We start from the raw sequence: 20812 nt of genomic DNA, 5'->3' as shown, positions 1-20812 counted from the left end.
AGGTCTGAATGACTGACTGAGAACCATGCTGTGTTAGACTGTGAGCTCCACTCCACAAACACAGCCTCAGGACAGTGGTGCATGAAAAAAATCAGGGAAGGGAGTGATTTTCCAGCAGACCGATTCAAATCTGCCACAGCTCAGCCGTGACTAATGCCCCACTCAGGGCGTCTGCCTGTGACTGCGCCCGAATACCACGGAAATAACTCAATCTATGTTTGTGTGTTTGTTAGAGAGAGAGAGAGAGAGAGAGAGAGAGAGAGAAGCAATGCAGCGCTAAGATCTACTTAGATTTTTGTGTTGTGGCAAATCTTCTTTGAACACTTTGTTGGTCTAAGGTCTGAGCAGCAACAGTATTGGTTCTCTCTATATCCAGCCCTCTGTCCTCATCTCCCTGTCTCTCTGCCTGGCTCCTGACTTCCACTGATAAGGGCTTCACTGACATGCTTTATAGGAGCTTAATGTTACAGCTCCCTCACCTAGAGGGGTCAGGGAAAGACGCTGCACAACGCACCGAAAGCTCTGAGAAAAGAAGGAATTGGAAACAGATTTTAATGGACACCGAGAGCAGATTAAAAATGATTATGGCAGAGGGGATAAGAGCGCGTCCTATAAAGCTGATGATCCATCTTTAGTTCTGCTGACGATTACGGCARGCGTCCGCAAACAGGAAGGCAAAGACAGCACCAATATGTGTGKCTGTATGTTGTTGACTAATGTTCCCAACTGACTAATGAGCACAGTACTGTTGTGTGTWCTATAAAACAATAAAATAGTAAAGTATAGCAAAGTGCATCATTCCTTACTCACAGTACACTAAGACAGATGCCTAGTCAACAGTGGGAACACCACTTCAAAATACCCTAAGTTCCACTAGTGTGATTGATGCAAGGTGGGGTACAATTGGGGAGCTAAAATAAGTGAAGGAGTAAACCGATCTAATCAGAGCAACAGTGTGGTTGACACACCACAGGAGCAGCAGGAAGGAGAGCTGGAGGGTGGTTACAACTGCCATACCACCGATGGTGGTAATTATCAATTATCAAGATGACAAGTTGCAACATCAGCTCAATTAGGAATCTAACTCACAACCAAACAGTCATTTACTGTACCCTCCAACCGTCATGTATTTCCCCTCTCTCCACTTTCACTCCCTCCCTCTCTCTCTCTGTCTCTCCAGGCAGTGACTTATTCTAAGCACCATGTTTCATGGCATGTGAAAAGGACTACTGTTTGATCCTCACCATTTCTACCTGACCCAGTCTGAAAGTCTGTGTTTTAAGAGAATTATGAGAGGTACAGTTGGTCTTGTGCTCGTCTGTTGTTTTACAGCCAGCCAGGTCACGTCTCTCTCTCTACTTTTAGACTGAGACTGATAATAGACGTTTTTCCTCCTCGGCTCACATTAATGGCCCCTGGGCAGACAGAACAGACAGTCTTGGGATGGCAGAGCCGTCGCTGCACCCATCAAGCACTGCGTCTGTGCTCCTCTTACGCCCTACACCACTCCCACAGAGCAGACGCTATCACATGACCTCACCGGGAGGCTACCTCATCACCATTAACGTAGGTAACCACAATCAGGTCACTGCATGGCCATGATCTTATCTTCCTAGTACAGACTGACTTGCTCACAGTCTCAGTGGTCACAGCACTGTGGAATGTCTCACCTTCACACCTCAAAATGGTGCCTCCCTCCCAGCCAAAGAGCACACCAAAACAATGCTGCTCAGCATAGCTTCCACTTAAAGCTGGAATCCTTAATGGTGAAGCAGGCACATCCGTTTGCGATATTACAACAACAAAGACGTTACTGCAAACCTGTTTTTCCAGAAGAGCACAATATGTCCTGCAATTTTTACCATGCTGCACAAATCAATAACAACGGTGGTGGGGCAGCTGGTGGCACTGTTTCCCCCTACTGCGGACTCTATCTTTAAGCATTGAATGTCAAAATAAACTAAATTCAAACAAAGTCCTTTAGCGACATTGTTTGGGGTTGATCTGTGACAGCCTGTGGTGGCTGTACCCAAGTAATGGAAGCATTTTTGTATGTTGGAAGTGGCCCTTGACCCATGGAAAAGTTCCAAGGTAAGTCAAAAAGCTTTATTTTTTTGACCTTGTATTTACTAAAATAAAGTATTACAGAAAAAGATTACTGAATTATGAAAGCTATCCGTTTGTGATTTCAGCACCACAGCTGGGCCAGTCAGTCAGTCAGTCAGTCAGTCAGTCAGAATGCTGTCTCTGGCTGGGATTACAAAGCCACTGATTACTGCCCATTTCTGCAGAGATAAAACATTGGCTCCTACATGACTCCAATCAGCAACCTCATTTCCCACTCACTCTAAAATGGTGCTTATGCTTGGCCAATTGGAGTAAAATATGATGCCCCCACATAACATTGTTTCAGGCCTTTCTTCGTTGTAACACAATCCTCAATCCTATAACACCACCGCAATCCCATGAGACCCCAGGCCTCAAAACACTCAAAACGTAACTCACAATAACCTGTACAACATCCATCACAGCTGCACTGAGCAGTAGTCACAAACAACAGGTCTGGCTGCCCCATACCACCGTGGAGGACAGTCTTTCATGATCCATCCATGATCAGGGTGGGTTAGCAGTAAACATATCTAATCCTGTGAGGAAAGCCAGTGGGCATTTAGCCAGCATGGCAGAATAGAGCAGAACTATAGCTGGACTGACAAAGGAACAGCTCTTGTTAAGACTGACTGGATGGGCAAGGTAGGTTTGGCTTTGTGACATGCCCATGGGAACATGGGTTGGGATCATGTATACTAGTTTAACATAACCACTCCAGGTTTTTTTTCCCGGGCCACCTAAGTACAAACAGTCTAAAAAATKTATTATATATACTGAACAAAAATATAAACGCAACATGTAAAGTGTTGGTCCCATGTTTCATGAGCTGAAATAAAAGTGAATGTTTAATTCTCTACCATAAGCCGCCTCCAACGTCATTTTAAAGAATTTGGCAGTACGTCCAACCGTCCTCACATCCACAGACCAAGTGTAGCCACGCCAGCCCAGGACCTGCACATCCGGGTTCTTCACCTGCGGGATCGTCTGAGACCAGCCAACTGATTAGCTGATGAAACTGAGGAGTATTTCTGTCTGTAATAAAGTCCTTTTGTGGGGGAAAAAACTAATTCTGATTGGCTGGGCCTGGCTCCCCAGTGGGTGGGCCTGACTCCCAAGTGGGTGGGCCTATGCCCTCCCAGGCCCATGCCCAGTCATGTGAAATACATAGATTAATACATAGATTAGGGCCTGATGAATTTATTGTCTGACTTCCTTATATGAACTGTAACTCAGTAAAAACGTTGAAATTGTTGAATGTTGCGTTAATATTTTTGTTCAGTATTTATATAAAATAATACTTTTCGGGATGGTAAAACATTTTCAGTGTAAAATTCAACGACTAAAACCAGATATAATGTATGCAAAAAAGATAATGGACCTATATATTTTAAATAAGATCATCTTTGAGAACTAACAATCATCAAAATGAAAAACTAGACAGTTGGAATATAAAATTCCAAAAATGTCACGGCATTGGGCCCCCATTGATTTTGTTACAATGTTTGAGTCACTCAGATAGCATAAGAACACGGCATAAGCCATGACAAAATGTATAGAAATGCAGGAAACTAGCTTTAAAACTGTAAAAATATCTCTCCGCCCCCATGTGAAATTGTGTAGAATTAGCTTTAAAAAAAGCTAAATTCTGTCTCTGCAGTCATGAGAGCTTCTAAAATGTTCAGTCGGAGATCGCACTATTGACCACGCGCACCACCTAAGCCCGATTTTGATCAAGAAAAAATGGTGTACTCCATCTCTACAGCTGGGCAGGGTGCAGCCAGGTCTAAGGGAGGATAGGATATATTTCCACAGARCCAGTTTAATCCTGGAGTGAAGGGCTGGGACTGGGGGTGAGGGTGGGTTGTAGGTGTAATGCCACCATGGGAGTGGGTGAAGACAGAAATGTCCAGGGTCTCCTAATCCTATTATCAATGGAGCTATCAGCAACGACAGCTGGAGCCAAAACAGTTTTTGTTTGYGTGATGAGGAGCTGGCCCTTCTAAAGAAGAACCATAGTGTTTTTTTCTCTTTTTAATATACAGCACAACAGGTGTCTGGGGCTTAGTCGGCCTGAGTGTGGAGGAAGTCTTTGATGCCATTAAAGAAATGTACTGACAGAGGAAATGTTTCCACTCTCCGGCGTGATCAATAAAAAGCCATTTGGCAAAAAGCAAAAAAAGGCAGAGAATCGTTGAACATACATAATGACCAGCTGGCTGCAACCACTCACAGAAGAGTTCACAGAGATCTTCTTGAGCATGATAATGGAACAGCAGAAAAAAAAATATTAAAAAATGCTGATGATGAGGATGGCTGCAATGTACGTCTATAAGGGTGGGTTTTATCATGCACAAGAACCCAAAATACCCAGGGGGATTCTTGCTTTACACTCAGTGAAGGTTGTCTGGGGAGCAGAGGGAGTTAAGCAAATAAACAAACGTCAAATCAAATACATGAGAGAGTAGAACGGACGGATCGGTTAGACGACTAAGTGATGGGAGATGAGAGAGGAGAGAGCGAGAGCAGAGAGAGAGAGAGGCAGCGAGCAGACTAAGTGGGAGAGAGAGAAGAGAGAGAGATGAGAGAGAGAGAGGAGCTAATGGGGTAGGAGAGAGAAGAGAGAGAGAGAGAGAGAGAGAGACGATAAGAGGAGAGAAGTAGAGAGAGAGAGAGAAGCGAGACTAAATGGGAGAGAGACGAGATGAGGAGGAGCGAGACATGGAGAGAGAGAGGAGAGAGACTGAGAGAGAGAGACGGAGAGAGAGGAGGAGAGAGAGAGAGAAGAGAGAGAGAGCTTCAAATGATAGCATACCCATCTCGCGCTATTGAGAGAGAGCGAGAAGGAGAGAGACGAGAGAGGTAGAGACGAGAGAGGACCGACCAGTCAAAGTGAGGAGTGAGAGTGAGAGAAGACGCCCGAGAGAGAAAGAGAGAGGAGAAGAGAGAGAGAGAGAGATGAGGAACGACTATAGTGAGACTGAGGATGACGAGGATGAGAGAGGAGAGAGAGAGAGGAGAGATGAGAGAGAGAGGACAACCAAGTGTGAGATGAGGAGAGAGAGAGAAGCAGGAACGACTAATTGAGAGAGTGAGAGACGAAGAGAGAGAGAGGGAAGAGAGAGGGGGAGAGCGAGAGAGAGAGAAGAGATGAGAGAGGACACTAAAGTGAGGTGAGAGAGAGAGGAGAGAGAGAGAGAGGATGCAGGAAGTGAGGAGATGAGAAGAGAGAGGAGAGAAGAAGCAGAGACGAGCGGAAGACTAACTGGGACGGAGAGACTAGAGTGAAAGGGGCAGAGAGAGAGAGAGAGACGAGAAGAGGAGAGAGAGAGAGAGAGAGAGAGAGGAGAGAGAGAGAGAGAGACGACGCTAAGTGAGAGAGAGATGAGAGATGAGAGAGAGAGAAGGAGACGAGAGTGAAGGAGAAGAGAGAGAGACAGACGAGATATGAGAGAGAGAAGAGAAGAGACGATAAGATGAGGACAGAGAGAGAGACGAAATACAACCCTGCATGGGACTAAACCCTATTATGTGCACAGGATCATATGGATAATGTGTCCCTTTCAAAAAAAACATTCTGCCCCCCCAGTAAAGCCTTGATGAGGTATTGAGGGGAAATAGAACAATCAAGCCCAATCACTATGCACAGYATAGGTCTGCTCCAACAGGGACGTCTATCATTGCCATCGTGCCTGCTTGATCTCAATCAGCAATCTCTCAGTATCTATGTGTAGCCAATCAACTGCTCCTGGAGATAACATTCTTCTCCATGCTACAATCTACACTGAACAAAAATATAAATGCAACATGTAAAGTGTTAGTCCCATGTTTCATGAGCTGAAATCMCAGATCACAGAAATGTTCCATTYGCACAAAAACKTWTTTCTCTCAAATATTGTGCACAAATGTGTTAACGTCCCTGTTAGTGAGCATTTCTCCTTTGCCAAGATAATCCATTCATCTGACAGGTTCGACATATCAAGAAGCTGATTAAACAGCATGATCATTACAAATGTGCAGTTTTGTCACACAAACACAATACCACAGATGTCTCAAGTTTTGAAGGAGCATGCAATTGGCATGTCGACTGCAGGAATATCCACCAGAGCTGTTGCCAGAGAATTTAAGGTTAATTTCTCTACCATAAGCCGCCTCCAACGTTGTTTCAGATAATTTAGCAGTAAGTCCAACCGGCCTCACAACCGTAGACCACGTGTAACCGYGCCAGCTAAGGACCTCCACATCCGGCTTCTTCACCTGCGAGATCGTCTGAGATCAGCCACCCGGACAGCTGATGAAACTGTGGGTTTGCACAACCAAAGAATTTCTGCACATACTGTCTGAAGCCATCTCAGGGAAGCTCAACTGCGTGCTTGTCGTCCTCACCAGGGTCTTGACCTGATTGCAGTTCAGCGGCGTAACGTGGGCAAATTGTCATCTTTTTATGGCACTGGCACGCTGGAAAAGTGTGCTCTTCACGGATGAATCGCGGTTTCAACTGTACCGGGCAGATGGGAGACATGACGTCGTGTGGGCGAGCGGTTTGCTGATTTCAACATTGTGAACAGAGTACCCCATGGTGGCGGTGGGGTTATGGTATGGTCAGGCATAAGCTATGGACAACGAACACAATTGCATTTTATCGATGGCAATTTGAATGCACAGACACCGTGACGAGATCCTGAGGCCCATTGTTGTGCCATTAATCTGCCGCAATCACCTCATGTCGCAAGGATCTGTACACAATTCCTGGAAGCTGAAAATGTCCCAGTTCTTCTTTGGCCTGCATACTCACCAGACATGTTACCCATTGAGCATGTTCGGGATACTATGGATCGACATGTACAACAGCGTTTTCCAGTTCCCGCCAATATCCAGCAACTTCACACRGCCATTGAAGAGGAGTGGGACAAAATTCCACAGGCCACAATCAACAGCCTGATCAACTCTATGCCAAGGAAATGTGTCGCGCTGCATGGGGTAAATGGTGGTCACACCAGATACTGACTGGTTTTCTGATCCACGCCCCAATCTTTTTTTTAAAGGTATCTGTGACCAACATATGCATATCTGCATTCCCAGTCATGTGAATTCCATAGATTAGGGCCTAATGCATTTTTTTTCAATTGACTGATTTCCTTGTATGTAACTCAGTAAAATCTTTGAAATCGTTGAATGTTGCGTTAATATTTTTGACCAGTGTAAAARCAGAAATTGGGGATTGTTTGCTGGATAAATTAAACCCTATTGAAATGCTTGTGTGCACTGGGTGATTTTCAATAAGCTGAGTAAAGATCCCTAAAATATATGAAAGTCCTGCAGGGCCTATTATTATTTCCACAAAGTCAAYGCATGTATCTTTTCCATCCAAAGCAATATTTTCTCTCTCATTGCAAAACGAGCTAAACATAACTGAAAAAGAAGAGAAGAACCTAGGCCTAGAGGTAGAACAAGAGAATACAAAACATGAACAACAAACACCCTCTGTCACCCTCCTCTGATGTGTGTTGCCCACAGTCACAGTGCTAGCTTTCCAGGAATCAGGAAACCTTCTTTTTCATGGAAACACTAACTAGGCCTACTTACGTCAGTCAAGAGGCCACCCCCAATTTTACAGTCATGAGCATTATTATGTACATGCCAMTTTATTGAGTACATTTAAAACAAATGATTGATCTCAAGTTTCTGGAGGAAAATTCCTGGGGGAAGAAGTCTGACAGTGGCASCACTGGAAGGAACTTACTGTAGCCTACATGTGTCCTTGATACCGGATGCTTACCTGACACTGACACCTAGTGATATAGGCTTAGGCTACTTGCTGACCCAGTTCAGTAGGTCATACTTCACATGATGTTGCACCGGCCCGCCCTGGGCATAAGCGACATAAGTGGTCGCTTAGGGCCTCCGGCCGCTAGGGGGCCCCGATCAAATATATATATATTTTTTTAAAGAACTCAGTTGGAGTCTCAACTTATTGTTGTGAGTTAGAATAGTATAATTCACATGGTGCAATTTAGAAATGTTGTTGTGCATCAGCTTTTTTTTATCTTGCTATGTCAATCACTGATAGTCACTCAATTAGCCCAAATCTAGCCAGCTATCTAAACTTGTAGTAATCATGGTCAAATTATAGACCAGGCACAAAGGGCACGTGCCCAAGGGCCCTGACCTCCTGGGGGCCCACATTGATTTTATTAGTCACTCTCACTCAGATATCATATTATCATGGTATAAGTCATGGAAAATGTGCAGAATTGCAGGATATTAGCTTTAAGACTGCAAAAATGTCCTTCCAYCCTATGGCAATATTTTTTGAATTTCAAGAAATTAGCTGTAAAACTGCACATTTTTCCCTCCGCCCCATGGCAAATTAGTAGAATTGCATGAAATTTGTTAGAAAATTGCCAAATGTTATCTCCTCTCCATGGCAAAATGTAAAAAATGCATGCAAACATATTGCCCCATAGCAACATTTGTCAAATTGCAGGAAATTATCTCTAAAAATGTTTCTTTACATTGTCAAAAGGGGGGCCATTAAAATGTTTTTCCGTGAGGTGGGGCMCCCAACAACATTTTACTTARGGCCCTCAAAAGGCAAAAATGCCTTCTAGTAACAGATGTGGTGAAATATGTTGGCACCCTTGCACATTACAATGAAGTGCAATGGAGCAGAATGTTCAGTGTTTTCTTTTCAAAACTGGTTGAACGGCTATTTTTACCCTGTAGGCACCTGCAACTTACCAAAGGTTAAATAAATTACACAGTAAATGAGAATCACTGCCTCCAACCAAWTTAATTGGAATTTTKAATGATTTAATTCAGGATTTWTTTATTTATTTAGTTTTCTTTTCTTTTCTTGGTTCTGTGCGGTTCTAAGTCAAACAAATACACAAGTAAACATTTATTATTTTCTTATTCAATTTATTTTAGAAGAAAAAAGGCTGCATCTACACAGGCAGCCCAATTCTGATATTTTGGTCATTAAKTAGTAGTTTGACCAATCAGATMARGTCTGAAAAAGAGTTRATCTGAAAAKATCWGATGTGATTGGTCAAAAGAACAATTAGTGGAAAAAATTTCAAAACTATCGGGCTGCCTGTGTAAACATGTATATTTGACCACATCTGTACACTGAAAGTCGATTACATGTAATACACTAACTTAAAATAGAATGTGTAGTTTTATGTATGTTATTATTTGAAATTTGTACTGGACCACTGACTTTGGTCTGACCCAAACTCAGTGGGTTTCCTGCAAGGCTGCAGAAGACAGATATTAATGTGTTGGGCTCTGGCGTGAGTTCAAACTGGCCTCTAATTTGTAACAATTCCCTCCTATGCAGTTTCCTGAACTGAGATGACACCTGTGTAAGCAGCATAAGGTAACATGACCTGTTTAATTAGGTCCTTGACTCTGACACCCTGCACTGTAACTCACCTGAGTGGAACAACTATGTACCACAAGAAATGGCCCTCTAATGCTCCATACAGGTCATTTCTCTTCCATATGGTGGGTGAGGTATAAAAGGAGACATATGTGTGTACAGTATTTGTTGGTCTACACATCATCAATACGTCATTACTTGTGTCTACACCCGCACAAATATGTCAGACTGCTTTGGTAACACACACTGTAAGCACCTGCMATTATTATGCCCTGTTTGACCATTGCAAACATGGGGGACAGAAAACACAGACCTAAAGTTTCAAGGTGATGGTGTGGACTAMAGGCTCAGTAGGTTATASTGGGCTACTACCGGTCTAAAACCACCAYAGTACTTTGGCCCGATGTACCATCAGTCCCTGTCGTKCAAAGACGTCACCACGAACCCAATTAGAAGAAATAGCCTACAAATATGACCTGCACGCATCTCTTCGAATAGGACAAACACAGRCTAACATAATATGTTAAATCWAGGAAAAGCCCTGTCCAATGCTAACTTGGAAAACTTACTTGCATCGAGTCGTTGTTAGCCATCTGGTGTCTTGTGTATCACACAGGCTACCACAGCGGTGGGATGACAAAGTCTTCTTCAATGTAGCTGATGAATTTTTATTATAAAATCATTTTAGTGATCTACGACACCATCAAATCAGTTCCTGTCCGTTTGGAGTTATTTGCAGTCAAAGAGCAGGCCAACATTGGCGAATACCCTCAGCACTTTAAAACGACAGTGAACTGTACTGAGAGTTAACCGGCGCCTGTCTCTGCCCAGGTGAGCGAGAGCATCGACAAAATAAACATTGTAGGCCTATCATTCTCTTCTTTAGTCCATGTTCCAAAAGAGCAAGAAGTTACGTGTCACCGTGTCCACCTTTCAACTATGTTGTGTAGTTTGAAGGCTGACGTTGACTGGTTCATCTGRCATTCTACCCCATGTAATTGGAGAACATGACAGCTACAGAAATAATACTAAATGGACATCATTACATTTTTCACTCACTCTCGAAAATCGACATTATTATTAGGCTATTATTTCMATGCATTGCATCGTCTAGCCTATAATCGGGTTATGAACAAGAACCGTTACGTCTACATAACATAGCCTCCCGCTTACGTAGCCTACCGCTCACCTTATCATTTCCAGTTTAAATCCAGGCGAAATATCTATAAACCACAAAAAAATACCTGACATTTTCTTACTCTGAGAAAATGAATGCTATCCTACGCCACTCCTCCCTTTTTGAGAGCTCCTTTGTGCGTGCCTGGTCGTCAATCAACAGTATAAAAACTGTCTGATGCTCGTTGCTCGAGGGGGCAACTAACCAGTGAGGGTAGCTGAGCGCAAGTGAGGGGCGCGCGTCTTATTGGTCATGTGATCACTACAATTGCAATAAACCTGTTGACGAGAAATCACAATTTCGCGCCTTTCTTTAGTAATTTCATAAAGCAAGCCCTCCTTCACCACTTGGCAACCCTAAAAACGACTTATTGGTGATATCGCCTTATTCATATGGGCCGAGTCTGTCCGCCTACCTACCTACGTACCTTACCATTCATTGTTCATTTGTTGTAGTGGAACTAAATGGATTAAGAGAGATACTTAATGGCATGGACTTAAAATTGTACAGGGTAGGCTTAGGCTAGGCGACTCTTTGTCCGACTCTGGCCATCACTGAAAGAGACTAGTGAAGCCTAGTGGTTAGTTGGCCAAACTGTTGCTCAAACTGTACATGATATTTAGTCTCCGAAAGGTTGCAACCTGGAATCAGGGGTAGACGTAACATAGGAAACGAAAATCCGTGACTCTCAAATTAGTATGATATGTTACATTATGTATTATGTGTGGGTGTCCATCATCCATTTCATATGATATGTACAATTTGTATGATATGTTACAAATTGCAATTTGTTGTCACTAAAGTTAGCTAGGTGGCTAATGCTAACATTAGCTAGGATAGAAGTTAAGGTTAGGAGTTAGGTTAATGGGCAAAGTAGTTGCAAAGTAGTAAGTAATTGCAAAGTTGCTAAAATGCTACAGTTGTCTGTGATGAGATTTGAATACGCAACCTTTGGATTGCTAGACATTTGCATTATACACCCACCGATCCACCTGCCTTTTATTGTTGCCTTCAGTAACCTTCGGTCTTATGTAACCATACCAAATGTAACAGATCATACTATTAGCCTAGTGGTTAGAGCGTTGGGACAGTAATCAAAAGTTTGCTGGATCGAATCCCCAAGCTGACAAGGTAAAAATCTGTTGTTCTGCCCGAGTAAGGCAGTTACCCTACTGTTCCCCGGGCGCTGTGGATGTCGATTAAGGCAGCCCCCCTGCACCTCTCTGATTCAGAGGTTGGGTTAAATACGGAAGACACATTTCAGTTGAAAGTATTCAGTTGTACAACTGACTAGGTATCCCCCTTACCCTAATTTAAGTGTTCTGTTAACTATGTTACTTCTAGTATGTGGAAAGCCTGTAAACCCAGACCCTAGGAAGCCTGAACATTGGTACATTGTGGGAGGCAACCGATCATATATAGCCTACTTCAGTGGAGGCAACCCCTCTGTCTAGACAAGAGAGACTACATGGCATCAGTCTTTCACAGTAGGTTATGCTGTCAGCATATCAATGTGTTTGTTGCCATTGCCAACCTGGTTACAAAATAGAAAAAAATAGGAAGAGCTACTTGAAAGTCATTTTATTTCTAAATTATGGTTATATTAAATGTACTTAATGATACATGTATCAGACACAAGCCTAAAAATTATCTTAAATAGTGAATTACCATACAGTAGGCCTATCACAGTCTACAAACACAACTCAAATATAAATCAACTTAATAGCAACAGTTTAATAATCAAATCCATGTAGCAAAATTGATCAAGAGTCAACGAAGGAGCTTGAAAATAATATTAGGTTTTCCAAACTCTGATTAGGCCTATAATGTACTTAATAGTATGCCTCTGGTGATTATTTGAACTATAAATGTTTGATGATGGCCAGTCATGTCTATACAGATGTAGGATCTTCATTTGAGACAGTTTGCTACAGCAGGAAAATAATCCTGCGGCAACAGGAAATGTGAATTATGTGGATTATAATTAAAATGGATATTTCACATAAGGGAAAATCTAATCTGACATTTCAAAGTGGAAATTACAAACTTCAGAAGTCTTTATAAAACCTCAAATACACTACGAGTTTGTTTTTGGTGGGGGGAAAATAGTTTTTTGAAAGGTCTAAAACCAAATCAAAACTGTGTAGAAATGATAATGGATGTACATGTATAGGCTCTTCACTCTGTCCAGCTTGATAACAGTCATTGAAACGAAAGCTAGACAGCGAAAAATTCAAGCATTTATGGACCCTGGACTATTTTTTGCAAGCAAATAATACATTTTTAACGCGTCCCCCGGACCTCGGTGAAGACCGAATGCGACCCAAGGGCAAAATGAGTTGGACACCACCGATTTAAAGGACAATGTATTACATAAATATCCTTTTCACAAATGCTGCATTCAAACTGAAATAAGTTGTCATACACAGCATCACATACATTTATAATATCACCATGTGGATACATACAGATATACTTTTAAATATATTAGCCAACCTGTCAAAATAGTTTCATAGATGTGCTTGCACAATACTAACATTTTATATCCTACTGTACTGATAATGGTTAAAGACAGATTACATGGRTTACAGTATTTCTTTACAGTAGTCTAACTCAACCATTAGATGGCAGTGTTCATCTACCTCTATTTACAAACGGAACTAAAAGAGGACATACAGTATAATAGCCTTTAACAATTAATGCAAATAAAACATTTATAGATACTACATATACCTGTATAGATGCTAAAATTAGAACAAACTTGCATAAATAAACAAAAATTCTCATTAAATCTAAACTAAATTATGTGCAACTGATATTACTAATATTGCACAATTCACCATACATTTCTGATTGCACATAACAGTAGAATTATATCAAATGTATTAACATTGCTTCAAATTTTACATCCCGACTGAAACCCTACCCAGACATTGTGCAGCCTTCCCAAATAGGATGTACATGCATGACATACTATAGTAGACCTGACACCAAAGTAATACAAGCAGGAATCAAAACTGCCTGAATATTCAAAACTCCAAAACAGAGACAGGTGGCTCACAGATCAAATCAATTTGTTGATAGATCAACTGTTGACATGATTGAGATAGATKAAATATATTCATTTGACAAATGTAGCCAACATGTATTCAAGTTGGAGGCTTCAGGAACCTAGTTTCCCCCTCCGTTAAGCCATTATGGCATTGGTCAAACACAGCACTTCTTTAGTACACTGTTAAAGTCCTTCAAACACTTCATATACAGTTTCCCATCTCACAACATTGCCTCATCACGACTGCAAATAACTCCCTCTCCTGGGGCGTATTTAATAAAGGGCAATGTATGTTGATGTAATTCTCTGAACAGTTTGTTACATTTTTATCAGTGCTCTGAGTGTTGTGCTCTCTCTGTGTGGTATTGTCGCRGTCTCAGACTTCTGTTTCTCTCCTATAATGACATCATTTGTAACCTTGGAAACCCATTGAATAAAGGCCAACACAAAAAATGAGGTTATAGCTTTGGAATGCAGGGTGAGACCCCCCCCCCCCTCCTTCCACCAATCCCTTCACCACCACTATGAAAGGCAGAGCAGAACAAGGACATCCTACTCTCACCCTCCCTCTTTTCCTGTGTGATTGACAGCCCAATTATTTTGAGACATTGCCCTCTCCTTAAAAGGGTGTTTTTCTACAGACAAAGGATTGTGTCAATTCAAAGCAGTCCATTTGGTCCAGACCGTAGCTAGCAGCAGTATTTTCTCCACATACAAAACAGCTTCTCTGAGGATTTGAAGTTGATGATAATTTAACACAACCAAGTCTAATCTAGTCCCACTTACCTGTAACATTTAAAATAATTAACAAGTGCACTGTCATAACTATCGCTCAGAATAAGGTTCATACTGTACAGTTAATCAAATTTGTGGTTTGGTTCAAAGCAATACAGAGATAAAATACAAAATATATATATATATATATATATATATATATATATATATATATATATATATATATAGTAATCCTATGTGTATTATTACAGTATATTAGATGCAGTACCAATGGGGGCTGTGCCATTCTTAATTCTCCACTGATGAGTAATAATATATAGCATTCTCTGAAGATTAGTTTTACAATACAGTAAATGTGGATTTCTATGTAGATATGAAGTTAGAATGTATAGCATGCTCTTTTTGTGAGGTCGTGTGGTTTAATCAGTGTACCTCACTGTTATGTTGGTCCATGTCATGAATTTGTAGTGTGGAGATGCAGTGCCAACTTGTGTCGTGTGAATACAGTATGCAGTGCATAGATATGACAGTGATGAGTGGTGTGTCCTCCTCTCCTGGCTTTCAGTGCTGTGTCTCCAGCTCCACCACGGTCCAGTCTCCCTGGGGGGAGCTGCCCTGGCTGTCTGGGGAGTAGCTGCTAACAGAGGTGACAGTGGCAGAGGGGGGACTGAGCGGGGACAGCAGTTTGGGCCACATGCTGCTCTCCAGGGGGCTCAGGGTGCCCCCGCTCCCCACAGGCAGCAGGAGCAGAGGGGGGCAACCCCTGTCCCCGGACAGCAGCAGGGTTTGGTTGATGAGCTGCTGAACAATGTCCACCTTCTTGCTCCAGTCCAGGTCCGTTGGAGGAATGGGACGCGGCCCCTGCTGGCGTGACTCTGGCCAGGTCTGCTTGGATGTCCACTTCTCCTGCGGCATCCTTGTTTCCCTCTCTCTGTTCTGCTTTCTTTCCTGACCCTCGTCCTCCTCCTCGCTGGTTTCCATGGCCTCATAGATGGTGCAGAGCCCAGAGGATGGGGAGAGCATGACTGCAGACGGACTCCTCAACTGCTGCTGCTGTTGTTGTTTCTGTTGCTGTCTGAGCTGTTGTTTGAGCTGTTGCTCCAGCTCTAGCTGCCACTGCAGCACCTGGCGGCGGTGTCTGTGCTCCTGCTGCTGCTGCTGGAGTTGGAGCTGGAGGAGCTCCCGACGCTGCCTTTCCAGCTGCATCTGCTGCTCCTGCCTCAGACACTCCTCCTCTAGCCACTGCCTCTTCTGCCTCTCCTGCTCCTGCCGCTCTCTCAGGTGCTTCTGGTGCTGCTCCAGCCTGTGCAGCTGACCATTGACTACAGCTGCAGACTGGAGGGACCTGGAGGTGGTGTCAGTGGGTCTCCTGTTGCACTGCTGCTCTGCGATGTAGTGGCCGTTCACTACGAGATGAGGAGGAAGCTGGATGTGGTCCTCCTCCCGTAGGCCCACGGGTGGCTCTCTCTGCTTCTGTTGTGACTGGTGGGACTCTTCGGTCTCCGCTTCATCACTCTTGGGCCCTCCTGCTAGACAGTCAAGATAACTTGGGATGTGCGTTAGAGACGCATGCACCAAAAAGGAGGGGTAGGACAGCATCCAGGGCCAGAGGATTCAAGGAGAAGAATCAAAAGGAGTGGAGGGAAGACGTAAAGCAAAATGAGGGAAGTGCTGAGGGATTGACGTCTTTACACAAAGGAATAAAGCAAACGCAAACAGAAACCTATCTCAATCAGTTGAAAAAGGACAAATAAATGAAGTGTTTGACCAGTTTACTATTCTGTTATATATTGGCTCATCTAAGTATTATAACAAACCTAACAGTCGTTGTATTCTGTTATTTTTGGGTATACATTTGTGGTGTGGAAGGACATRTTAAATTCTTACTGATCAGACCGTCACATCGAATCTTTGTGGTCTGGCTTCAAATGTCCCCGAGGGTAATAGCGACTGAGTAGTGGAAAACGAGTACAGAGGATGGCATGCATCCTGGACTCATCCTAAATCATCCCTTAACTTATTGGAACATGCAATGACTCATTATTAACATGATATCTGTCTGATTGGAGTACTTGCMAACATCTAGGACCTAATCTAATACAGATTACATAATCCATCTACTATATAGACTATCAGTATTAGAGTCAAATGAGGTCTAGAGTTTGCTCTCAAATCATTTTGAAAAAAGGTTATGAAGACGACATTGAGTTGAGGTTGAACTACAATTGTTAAATTGTGGAGACACTTCATGGATTCATCAACAGCTACTACAGTACATGTCTATACATTTAATATGATACGACATTTCAGACAGTTCCTGACATGGAACATTATCTAAACAGATGTAACAGCAGTGGCCAATCACATCTTAAAATGTAATCGCTTTCCCATATTTGTCTGGTAATTGTAACCTCGGAAACGCAGAACTAAAATCTCACGTAATTGCGTCAGAGTTGAGGTAATTTAGATCAATTTGCAACCCATTCATACAATGTAATAAAGTGGTGCGCAAATCATTTTGTCTTAAGTTTGTCTTTGCCCTCAAGATGCTGGCCTGAAACTCAGAACTATATGTAGCCATAATAAGGGATAAAGGATAAAGATCACATGACTAGGAGMAATTAATCTCCCCTGCCTCTATGATCTGGCATTTAACCACCATTAATCCAGATGTGAATTGACACATCTAAAAATGTCCCAGGGAAATATCCCCACATAAAGGCTAGATTTTGATAACATGAGAATTAACATGCAAGACCTGACAAGCCAGGGACTAGACAAAGAAAATGGGGAACAAGGGATTAACCATTTTACTTAAGAACTAAATCATAAACTACTCTGATGAAAAAGTTTTTGACCAACCATATAGCTTCTTCATATGTACACCTGAYTGCTTTGAAAAGCATTCTATCCCACATCAAAAATCWACTCAGCCAATACAAGGATGCCCCGGGGACCTGCTCAGCTAATTACAAAAACGTGTACCTCAACACTGACCATGCCTTAATCAAGGGCAGCCATGGTGTCCCAACAGACACGTACAGTACTATACATGGAACAGAGCGTTCCCAAAGCAACATCATGAGAGACGCCTGTATGTTCATGATAGGCCTACTGTGCAAAAAGCCAAATCTGGCTTTTTATTTATTTTAGGAAGCCCATAACGGTGCAGAAGGTAGGAGAGGAGGAACAAGGGATGCTCTGATTTCAGGACAGACAAACACAGGGATCCAAGGGTTTTCCCTGTCTGGGTTGAGCAGGAGCAGGCAGGATGGAGTCAGATCTCTCCTCCGCTTCAGCTTCTTCTTAAGACACATTCAGGTGGGTGTGGGGTAATGCCAGTATGTTTGTGTGTGTGTGTGTGTGTTGGGTGGAGCATTCGGGAGGATACAGGCAGGTTTGAGCAGGCTTCACATCGCAGAGGATGTAAAACCTTCAGGGCATACAGTAAAGGGACCCAGGAGCAGGAGTCTTCCCTGGTGTCTGTTTGGGGAGTACCACCTACCAAGGACGTTTACAAAATGTGGTGTTGGTCTGTGTTGAATCCACGGGGGTTAGAGAGAAACATATACATGCTGGAAGACAGGGTATGGGACACCAGGTGGATTGCCTCCTAACCAAAATTCCATTGCGCATCAACACCATTCCACAGATAAAACTTCACTTCCTGATGGGAAGTGATTCCCATGGTGAGAACAGTGATGTCATTTAAATACATAAAACTGACCTAGACAACAATTGAYGCTAATGGGAAATAACAAGAAACAGGAACAACGTGCCTTGCAATGATGTTTAATGGAATTTTGAAAAACCTACTTAGCATGAACCATTCATTTATGAACATCCCTAGTGTATAATGGTTTAAACAGATACAATTTCAATGTTAGTACATGCAAGTTGAACTATCCAATATCACTAAAAGCGTTTCAGTGAGAAAAGCGTTTTCAGTGAGCGTCATTCTAAATGCAGAGGAATGAAGGTTTTTTCCCACAAATAGTTGTTAGTTGGTTCTGAAGCACAAATGATCAACTAAGAGGCATGAAGCATGACCACTTAAAACAGATGCCTCAAAACACACTGTACATGACAACGTTACTTGCCATGATAATCTATGCAGGGAGAGGCAAACTTCCTGTAGCGCAAATTAAAACTAGACAAACTTCAAATCGAACACTCTGTAAGGGAGGAAAGCCATGTTAAATATCTAGCCTTCATTCGATACTAAAATGGTGTTGAAAACAAGAAGACAAACTTGTAAAAAGAGAGAGTAGGACTATCTCTATGGTGCAGGATAAAATGGAGCGTGTAACATAGGGGAGGCAGGACCGGGTTCCAACAAAACAAGTACAAAAAAAAGAATTGACATTTGTTTGGTAAAAACAGTAGGATAAATACACATGTAGGTAGAGTCCATTCTCGTTTTACTCCTCCTTTTCTTTTAAGAGCTTTGTCCCAACGGACCAGTCAGTCAATACCCCCTCAGGGGTTATGGAGTACGCAGCGTTACTTAAAAAGAACATTCTAATAGAAAATGGTAGCTAGTAGCTATTGTACATAAAGTAGTGCCATACATTCATAACCATAATAGTAGTATGAAAGAGGGAGGCTTCACTGATCTACAGTCTTTCGTTCCCCTTGCCTTTTTTTGTTTCCTACCATCATTTGCTTGTTTTTCTAAACCATCTAACCCACCTCGAGAGAAAAACTAAGAACAACAAGGGGGGAGGGGTGCGAGGGAGAAGGTGCATTCCAGGGGTAGGGACTTATACGTTACCTGCCAGAAAGCTATCAGTCTTATCGCATATAGCAGAGTAGTAGGGTGGCTGGCCCTCGCTGGCCTGCCCGGCATGCTGGGGCCCCAGGCGGAGGGAGTCCTCCAGGGTGTTGGCCTCCTCCAGGTCGTCAGCATCCATCTTCCCCCCCAGCATGTAGTGGTGCTGGTCCCCAGGCTGGCCCAGGGGCAGCAGGTCTACAGGGCCTCCCAGCAGCTCCTCTGACTGGGCGGCTGCTGCAGGCAGGGTCAGCTCCTTGATGAGGGAGGGGTCCTTGGCCTCCTCGGGCAACTGGTCCTCGTTCTCCAGGGAGAAGATGCCGGGGCTCTTACCGCAGCTCTCGGCAGTGGAGTGGGCGTTGGAGTTGGACATGGTGCAGTCAAAGCCGTAAGACGCCACCGAGTTGGCAGACTGGGGCGTGCCGCCACCCCCGTCCTCCTCTCCTTCTCCGGCCGGCGCCTCCACCACCTCCTCTTCCAGGGCAGGCAGGATACAGGCGGACGGTGGGCTGTCGAACTCAGCACTGTCATCCATGGTGACRGGGACATCTGGGTTGTTGATCTGCATCTCACCCTCCGTGTCGCTGGCCTCGTTTCCCGAGGTGGAGGGGGAGGAGGGGGCAGAGGCGGGGGCAGTAGGAGGGCCTGCTCCCAGGACCTCGTCAGCAGGGAGCGTCTCAGCCTCCTCCTCCTCGTCACCTCGCTCCAGATGGATGCCCAAGTCCTGCTCCAGGTCAGGCTGCACATTGGATGGCACGGGGGTCTGCTGCTTGTCAGAGCGTGACTCCACCCCGGAGCTGCTGTCATAGTCACGGAGCTCCTCGGGAGTGCTGGTTTCACTGCTGCTRTGGAYGGCCAGGGCCGTGCCACTCAGGGTGCTGGACTGAGACATGCCCACAGCAGGGGGCCCTGGGGGGGCTGGGGAGGAGTTCTCCATCTCCTCAGGGGCAGACTGGGGCTCTGAGGGCTGCTCTGAMTGGAGCRTCAGAGAGGGGGCRCTGAGATCCAACCAGGCCTGSGCAGAGGACTGGGTGGGCGTCTCAGGGYCGKCAGCCCCGTGGTCAGACAGGGGGCTGGAAGCGGTGTGGGGGGAGGAGAGGTGGGGCTGGGCCCAGGGGTCAGTGAAGGGGTTTGTCTGACCCCAGGCTGAGGAAGGTGGGATGGGYGAACGGTTGAGGTTATCCAAGCGGTCCTCCTCTGTGTAGTCGTCCTCGTCTGCGTTCCCACAGCTCTCCAGTCCACTCTCCGTCACCCCTTCGCTGGGCATCTCCACATCTTCATCATCCTCCTCCTCATCCTCCTGCTGACACACCTTCCGGTGGTCCACTGCCCGCTCTGAGCTCAAGTCCATATCATCAACATCAACTCGCTCCTCCTCGTTGGCCAGGGTCTCCACATCGGGGGAGCACACGAAGGCCCCTTCTCCCTCGGAGCCCTTGAGGCTGGAGTCTACTAGAGCATAGGAGCTCTGGGCACCCTGCAGCAGGCCCGAATGCTGGATGCTGCTAATCTCTGACGACCCCTGCAGGCGGCTGCTCACATCCTCAGAGTCCATCCCTGACAAGAGGTCATCCCCATGCCAACTGG

The 20812-nt window shown here is 44.1% G+C and overlaps 2 protein-coding genes across 2 annotated transcripts in view; both read right to left on the bottom strand.

Annotated features, from left to right (window-relative positions):
* Window positions 1-14678: 14678 nt before the first annotated feature.
* LOC139029379 (putative uncharacterized protein DDB_G0271606) lies at window positions 14679-17841 on the bottom strand. Its single transcript, XM_070449138.1, has one exon. It carries the CDS (start codon window positions 16051-16053, stop codon window positions 15016-15018), a length of 1038 nt encoding a protein of 345 aa, XP_070305239.1. The 5' UTR covers window positions 16054-17841; the 3' UTR covers window positions 14679-15015.
* Window positions 17842-20793: 2952 nt separating this feature from the next.
* Window positions 20794-20812, bottom strand: part of LOC139029391 (transcriptional regulatory protein AlgP-like) — a 24989-nt gene continuing 24970 nt past the window's right edge. Inside the window, exon 5 of the mRNA XM_070449193.1 lies at window positions 20794-20808. Coding sequence (XP_070305294.1) covers window positions 20794-20808 — 15 coding nt within the window. The remainder of the gene's footprint in view (window positions 20809-20812) is intronic.

This window comes from Salvelinus sp. IW2-2015, linkage group LG20, assembly GCF_002910315.2.
Source record: "Salvelinus sp. IW2-2015 linkage group LG20, ASM291031v2, whole genome shotgun sequence".
Taxonomy (NCBI): domain Eukaryota; kingdom Metazoa; phylum Chordata; class Actinopteri; order Salmoniformes; family Salmonidae; genus Salvelinus; species Salvelinus sp. IW2-2015.
This window is presented reverse-complemented; position numbering and strand designations above follow the sequence as displayed.

Excerpts from the sequence above, each read along its gene's own strand:
- LOC139029379 (XM_070449138.1), bottom strand. The coding sequence starts at position 16,053 with ATGCTGTCCTACCCCTCCTTTTTGGTGCATGCGTCTCTAACGCACATC.